Source organism: Arachis ipaensis, chromosome B4 (assembly GCF_059453495.1).
Source record: "Arachis ipaensis isolate K30076 ecotype BB chromosome B4, ASM5945349v1, whole genome shotgun sequence".
Classification (NCBI taxonomy): domain Eukaryota; kingdom Viridiplantae; phylum Streptophyta; class Magnoliopsida; order Fabales; family Fabaceae; genus Arachis; species Arachis ipaensis.
This window is the reverse complement of record NC_142439.1, coordinates 106,523,116-106,530,861: the sequence shown is the minus strand read 5'-3', so window position 1 is coordinate 106,530,861 and position 7,746 is coordinate 106,523,116. Positions and strand designations below refer to the sequence as shown.

Below are 7,746 nucleotides of genomic sequence, written 5' to 3'. Positions count from 1 at the left end.
TATTTGAGTAAGAAAGTATCCTCTCTATCAGCTTATATATATATATATATAAGCATGTTCTCTCTGTAAACAATACAACAACAACACATTTTCTCTATTAATCATCAAGTGGAAAATTCTTTCTCAGTTACGTTTACAGTTATAACAACTTCAGGCCAATCTTATATTCCAGTAACCTAGCCACAACATAGTATGAGTAGTTGAGTACATACAAAGAAGTGGAACAATTATATCTTATTTATATGAAAACATAAATAATTACATAGAGACAAATTCCAATCGACAATTCATGTTTATCAAACAATTCTATGCAATTTCCTTGGGTAAAAAGGAAGGTAACCAAAGTAGTTATTATGAGTTGGGACAATTTTATGCCATCGCAACGAAACATAAACCATTCCTTATATCAAAAATGTGTTTGGCATAGGGGGATGAAATACAGTATAAAATTTCGAGCATCAACTCGGTGCAACACTAACGGAGATTGAACAAAAAGAAAGGGCAATTAGAGAAGACAAGCTTATAACCCAGGAGAAATTATAAAGAACCGCGTTTCCCACAATCTTCAGCTCTGGTAACACCATCCATGAAAACATCAATGGTCCAATCCTTCAAGTCCTCCTGTGCACACCATGTGAGAAAAAATCAGCCATAAACCGCTGATCAAAGAAACAAACAATCCAATGCAGAGTCATAACATTGAGTTAAAATTCAAAACAGTGACTAAATGCTTCCGATGAAAACAGGCAAAATTCGTTTAACACATAATCTATACCTAAGCTAGGGCAATAAGTGCTAAATCCCAAATGGGCAGCCTTGCTTTATCATGGGAACTATATATGACATAGCAATCTCTCATTGCACTTACTTGTTCTTAGAATAGGTTCCCTTGTATCATTGCAAGCATATACTTTACAGGTTGAATACGTAAGATATAATGGCACACCAGTAAACATGCATAGGAGATCCATTGGGAGGCTTAGAATTTATTTTGTCAATTTTGATGCTATTTGATTTGCAAGAGTCTCAAAATCAATTTTTGCATGCATTGCCTCTAGAATTGATTTGGGGATTTTTTTTATTTATTTTTTATTTTACCTCAATCACTTTAAAAATCAATTCTAAAAAAGCATACACAAGTTTCTCAAGGCCATTACTTCTTTGCAGAATGCACTATCCTTGCATCAAATTAAACTCATATGCACTTGAAAGATAACAGAATCAGAAGTAAAAAGTTTATATAAAAATGTAAGTTGCATACAAGACGCAAGGGTTCTCCGGTTCTGATTCTGGCATTAGGGCGGGCAAGCTTGGACTCAAACGGGGTCCTAGGCCGGAGTTCTCGAACCTTGTCCCACTCCTCGCGGCTCAGCATTCTCACACTTCCCTGACCAGCTGGAGCATGCTTTATCTTCCTCTCCAGCAACTCCTGGGCCCTTGATTCATCATACTACCAAGCCAAATTCACTCAGTAATTTTATCAAACAGGTAATCTGCAAAACCAAATTCGGCCATGATTAGTGCAATGGGATCATATATATGGTTACCATCATGAGGAGCTTGGCAAGGACTACGATGCCGACGGCGGCGACAACCATGGGCATGGTGGCGGTGTCGAGGTACGACAAGTTTTCGGGGACTTCGACGATGAACTGTTCCTTGCACTTGGGCTTCCTCGTCTTCCTCTTCTTCTCCAATTCCAATGCCTTCCTCTTCAGTGTTTCTGTTGGGCCATCGCGCCGAAGCGTGTGCATCAATCTCTGCCTAATCACGTTCATTCTTCATCTACTCAATCACAACAACGTACACCCAATTTCTTCTTCTTGCTCGTTTCTTTACATCTCCAAGTAAAAAGACAAAATCACCCTTGGTTCTCTCATTTAAATTACACTTTGCACCTTACAAACTTGCCTGTTTTTACTTGGATTGAGTTTATCATATTATGGGTATTTGAATAAATAGCCATTTTGAACTTTGAAATATTACTATTTTGACAAATGAATTTCAAAAGATGCAAAAGATAAAATCATTCAGTAAAAATATGTTCTGTTTGATAAACTGAACAAAATATTTAGTCAATTAATTTATATATTTTTATATACGTTTAATTTATTTTGTCATAAAATATATCGTTAGAAAAAATTGAAACAACATCATCAAATCCACTTGGGTTATTAACCCAAATACAACATATTTATCATCATCAATTTATTATTTATTTTTCTAAACTCAACACAAACAATACATAAAAAATTCACTTTTCTTTTATTTTTTTTTATTTTCTTTTCTTCTATTTTTTATCGTTTATCCAATCAAAGTGTGACAATGTGAAGGTGAGGTGATAAAATCGCACTTCTTTAATTTTTTTTTTCAAGTTTTTCAGATGTGTTTGTGTTTTTTCTTTTTTGGTATGAATGACTACTAGAAATGAGGCTTTATGGAGAGCACTAATAAGATTGAAACAATTTTTTTTTTTTTAGTGTGGATGAATAATTAAATATGTTTTTGTTTTATTTTTAAATTTAAAATTATAAAATTAAAGTTAGTTGAATTTTAAAATTTGATTAATTTAAAAGAATAGATTTTGTCCAACATTAAAAAGAGATATTCAGATTTTTTTAATTAAATAAAAAAATATTTTCTGTTTTTACTAAATTATAAGGGTGGTTTAAAAAAATATTGATATGATATATATTTTTCTAAAAAATAAATACTGACATAGATATCTACATGCTATTTTGTTATTTGTTCATATTTTTATCATATCGGTACGTATAAATTTATTATCGTACCGAAATAAACACCTATAAAAATTCGTAAATACATAACTCATGTCAAATACAAGCATCATTTATCTCTTATTAAAATAATGATATTTTTATTATTTTTGTCATATTTTTAAATCTTTCATAAATGTATTTGTTATTCATATATTTCATAATTGCTTTTGTCAATTACATCAACTTTCAAAAAATATTTAAATAGAATACCTAAGAAAAAATTGTCAAGACGAATTTAGGGTAATAATTGATTGAAGGAGAAAAGAAACTATGGTGATTGCAAATATCAAGCTTGATGCTTCGTGTTTCACTTCATGAAGGAAACCCATTATAGGCTTTGACTCTCTAAAATTCGAAAGAGGGCCATGCCCAAATAAAAATGAACTTTCCAAGAGAATTACAATCGACAAAAGGAAATAATATCGTGAAAAAATTAGAACCTTTAAAACTAGTACTAGTATACATGAATATGTTTATTCTCAATTTTTTTTCCCTCCAAAAAATATTTTGCTATACTCCAAGCTAGCAAAATTGAGAGAATTGGAGTTTTATTTTCTTGAGTGTTTCCACTGCATTTTCTACTCTACTCAACTGCTGGAGCTTAGGCTGATTCTAAACTTTTGACGAATTTTTTAGTCTGTCAAAGAAAGAAAGAAACAGTTGAAATAACAGAACAAAGAAATTAATGATGCATGGAGTTTGTGAAACTGTTTGTATGAACAGTTAATCAACATTCACTAATGTCATTGTGTTTCTGTATCTTCATAATTTCAATTTTGGATACGGAAACATACTATATGCAATCATTCATCATTGCATTTAGAATTCTTAATAATAAAACTTTCTCACCAAATTAAATTTTGTTTCTAAATAAACCATAACACATAATGAAAGTAAAACGTCTGAGGAACTTAAAGCGACTGTATGAAATCAATTTTGCCAAAGAACGGTTAAAATGTGGGATGGAGAAAGGTTAAAAGCCTATGACAAAAGTATTCAAGTTATACCTGTTCTAGAGTTAGAAACATTATCACATTCCAAGATCCTAGCCGTCCAAAATTTGGTATGAACCCTTTGTAAAAGGCTGCTGGTCCCTGCAAACATTACATTCCATAACCATATGCACATAAAGCAAAAGCTTATAAACAGAAAACTGGTTTGAGCAAAGAAACCATACATCATTCTTTAACGTTTTGATGAAGCAATCAAGGGTGCTTTTGTAACTAGAATCTCCCATCATTCTTGACTTAACCTGCATATACAATAGAAGAAGATAGAACAACTGAATTAGCGATGGTAAGATTGCACAATTAAGAAACTCACTATCTCTAGGCAACCAAATTTTAGAACGAAACAACAAAGTATTTCCCATGCACACGCCCACTGCTGACTCTAGTGGAGCTTAAAAAGATCAAGTCAACAAGAAATTTCTAAGAAGTGTTAGATGAATTTACTAAAATCTACTATTTTCTAATTTCCCCTGAATTTTTATTTTATTTTTAACTTATATCAAAGTTTAGAAACAATTCTTAGTACAATATAGAAATGGCAAGACAGTAAAATTATCCAAAATTAAATGCCAACACATTACCACGTCGACAGGGGAGCCAATACAGACTGCGAAAAATCCAGCCCCTAGACCAGCAAGAAGATGAGTCACAACATTATCGGTGAATCCCGGAATTTTCAAAATAGTCTGCAGTAAATTTAATTAAAAAAAAAAAGTAATTAGTCAATAGAAAATATAGAAGAAGCATATAAGGTTACTCCGAAATGCAAGTGCATAGAATCTTTAATATTACCTGTTTCACTTGATCATAGCTGGCTAGTTCAGCAGCGTTGATGATAGCATTTCTTGCTATATTGGGGCCAATCCCAGTCCAAAGAGCTCCAACTCCTTCCTGAGTGTGTTGGATGAAAGTTCAAACAAAACTGGTTATGAACTAAAAGTTGGACCATATCTTTATCTTTCAAAAATCATATACTTAATGAGCATACCTGTCTCACAATTGTAGAATAAGCATTCAGTGAGCCAGTGTAGCGCCTCGGCACACCAGCAGGCAATTTTCCTTCTGCTTGTAGTCTAACTTTCACAAGATCAGTTGGATTTGCAACTGCAATTGCCACAGCACCTGTTGATAACACAAAGTAAAAAATATTTGCATTACGTATCCAAACAGAATAACATTTATTCTTCATAGTAAAAAGACAAGAATCCACAGATTAGAAAACAAAAATACTTTAATACTCTCTCCAGTTACATTGATTTATTAATGTACTAAAAGAGTCAAAACAACAATTATCGTACACTGGCTTTAGTAACTTTTAGAACAAAAAACATCCCTAGTTTCATACAATGTTCATCACTGGGCTTTACCAGTTGTAAATGCAGCAAGGATTTTCTGCAACAAAGGAACATCTCCAACATGATCACGCCCAACATAGAAATTCTTAACCTGTTAAAAGTTATTTGGAAAATCAGTTTACATAAGCAAACAATAGAGATGAACTGAAATGAACAAAAAGTTGTGTCTTTTTATACAAGGTTGTTTAAAACTCACAGGCTCATATAACCCAATTCTTAAACCTCCATACAAACACTGACGATGAAGCCCTGGCACAATCCCCTTCCAAAGTGCCGAAAGACCTTCTTCCCTGGCAATGGTTGCAACTGTTCCCATCATACCCTTGTATTTAGGTAAGGTCACTGCATCACCCGCTACAGCTTGTTTCTGAAGCTGAAGCCTAACTTTGGCAGTGTCCAAGGGAATAGTGCACACCTATTTGGAATAAAACAATTTGATGATAAATTGATTTCCAAATAGTGGTATGCCAATTGACAAGTGAAAGATTGTACAAAACAGTATCATGAGAAGAAGAAACCAATCCAATCAATACATAACAAGTTGAATCAATCTCCAAATACAGCAACTCAGGAACAAAATCCAAACCAAATTCTAAATAAATCTCCATATTAGGTGCAAGATATTTAATTTGTTAAATAAATCTTCAATGCCCCCAAAGTATAAGGACATATACGGGTAACTCCACAAATCATATATATGACACATACATATCCAGAGTTCTCCTACCCAACCAGAAAACTATCATTTTCAAGTCATTCAATTAGTCCTGCCAATGACCCATATGGTTACAATAATGCATAATTCATCAACCATAAAATAACTCTTGACCATGATGTAACCCATAGGATTCACGTGAGTTGGTCAAAGTGGACAAGAGCTTCAAGTTACATATGCCCCAAAGAATTAACTTTAGTTAAGGGTAAACTTTTTCGAATTGCCATTAGACAGCTATGTTCTATGAACCAGACGGCCAGACAAGGATGCTTCGATGGATTAGTGGTGATCAACTTGTTAATGGCTGTGCATTAATTGATCCAACAAATTTGGAATATCTTAAATTTTTTTTCCTTTTCAGAAAATTCAACTGAGACCAAGCATAAGGGTCTCAAAGTCAAATGATCAATGATGGGCAGAGTTTAGACCGAGAAAATATATAAATAATCTCATCCTATTTTCTTCTATAAAATGGGTAATATTTATCAAGAAACAAAAGCACAAGCACCTTTACGATTTTATTTTCAAAGAAGAAAAACAATTTAACAAAAAATTTCAGGGAATTGAACAATGCATGCAAGATCCATTACTACTCAAAAGCAACGCATAACAGATAATGGGTCTAAATCCAAGGCCAGGGTCTTTCGCATGATCAACAAAATAAAAGACAATCCAGCAAAGAGAATCACAAGATAAAGGGAACCCAGATGATGAATTTGAAGAAAAGAGCGATACCTCAGCGAAACACGCTGAGAAAGCACTGCTGGCGAAAGTGCCAGCAAAGGAGATATCGGATTTGGAGTTGCCACCAGCCACCATGGTTTCAAGGAGAGGATAAGAAACAAAGAAAAATGCTAAGAAAAAGGGGGGTGAATTCACTGAATTGAGACTTATATATAAAGCGAAGAAGAGAATCTATAAGAGGAAAGAGAAGGAAGAGGATGGGTTTTGATGCAAAATGCGAGTGCGATAGTGATGCAGCCTTGGCAAATGAGCCGAAGGTGATTACTGATTTGGCTCCCTTTTTAAAATTGCTAAGATATTACTGTCTCTGATTTTCGGAAACCCAAAACTCAATGTGGTTTCTCTCTCGGGATATCATTGCACAAATAGATTCTCAGATTTGATGTGGTAGGTTTCCTGTTTGTAAGAATTAAGGAATAGGAATGGATTCCGTGAGATTATTTATCTAAGGCAATTATTTGGGATTTTTTTTAAAATAAATAAAATAAATATTTTATTTACTAAAATATAAAATTTGTAACATTTTTAAGAATATGTATAGTATCTTTTATCTCGTTTACAATGTAAATCAGAAAAGACACGAAACATTAAACATATTTATTTCGTTTGCAGTGTAAACGAGATACATGAAGAATAATGACGTTTACCGTGTAAACGAGATAAACGAGATACATTACGACAAATTTAATTTTCAGCCGCTATAAAAAGATGTACAATCATTTGTATTCTTCACAAACATCTCACTTCTTCTCTTCTGTTTTTCTTCCAAAAAATAAGCCAAAATATCTAATAGTGGTGGATATATGGTTGTAAGTGTGTATCCCAATTGTTATATGAGAAATAGTGACACCAAGGCCATATTTGAGTGTGATAATACCATTCTGTTGCGCATCCGGCAAATTAGTTCTTTATTTGAGTTGAAGACTCTGATATTGAGTAGCGTTGGTGGTAGCGGGAGAAAAGAGATAGGAAGGGTGGAGTATAGGTTGCTAGCACCGATAGGAAATGGAGTTCTCCGATTTCGTCCGTTTTGTCTCCATGGCAACGAGCATGTGCGGCTCATGTTTGACATTCATGGGAGATCATGGTGGAACAAGTTATGGAGCTTGCTGTAGAGGTCGGTGATGTTGGTGGCAGTGGAT

At 33.7% G+C, this 7,746-nt stretch overlaps 2 protein-coding genes across 2 annotated transcripts; both read right to left on the bottom strand.

Annotated features, from left to right (window-relative positions):
• Positions 1–219: 219 nt before the first annotated feature.
• Positions 220–1,928, bottom strand: LOC107639507 (uncharacterized). The gene is made up of 3 exons (XM_016343022.2): positions 1,548–1,928; positions 1,262–1,450; positions 220–621 (listed from the first exon to the last, which is right to left on the bottom strand). Exons 1-3 carry the CDS (start codon positions 1,776–1,778, stop codon positions 538–540), a joined length of 504 nt encoding a protein of 167 aa, XP_016198508.1. The 5' UTR covers positions 1,779–1,928; the 3' UTR covers positions 220–537.
• Positions 1,929–3,031: 1,103 nt separating this feature from the next.
• Positions 3,032–7,022, bottom strand: LOC107639508 (mitochondrial uncoupling protein 1). Its single transcript, XM_016343023.3, has 9 exons — positions 6,596–7,022; positions 5,342–5,560; positions 5,158–5,236; positions 4,779–4,912; positions 4,583–4,681; positions 4,372–4,476; positions 3,958–4,032; positions 3,788–3,874; positions 3,032–3,417 (listed from the first exon to the last, which is right to left on the bottom strand). The coding sequence occupies exons 1-9, from the start codon at positions 6,677–6,679 to the stop codon at positions 3,382–3,384; spliced, it is 918 nt and encodes a 305-aa protein (XP_016198509.1). The 5' UTR covers positions 6,680–7,022; the 3' UTR covers positions 3,032–3,381.
• Positions 7,023–7,746: the final 724 nt, after the last annotated feature.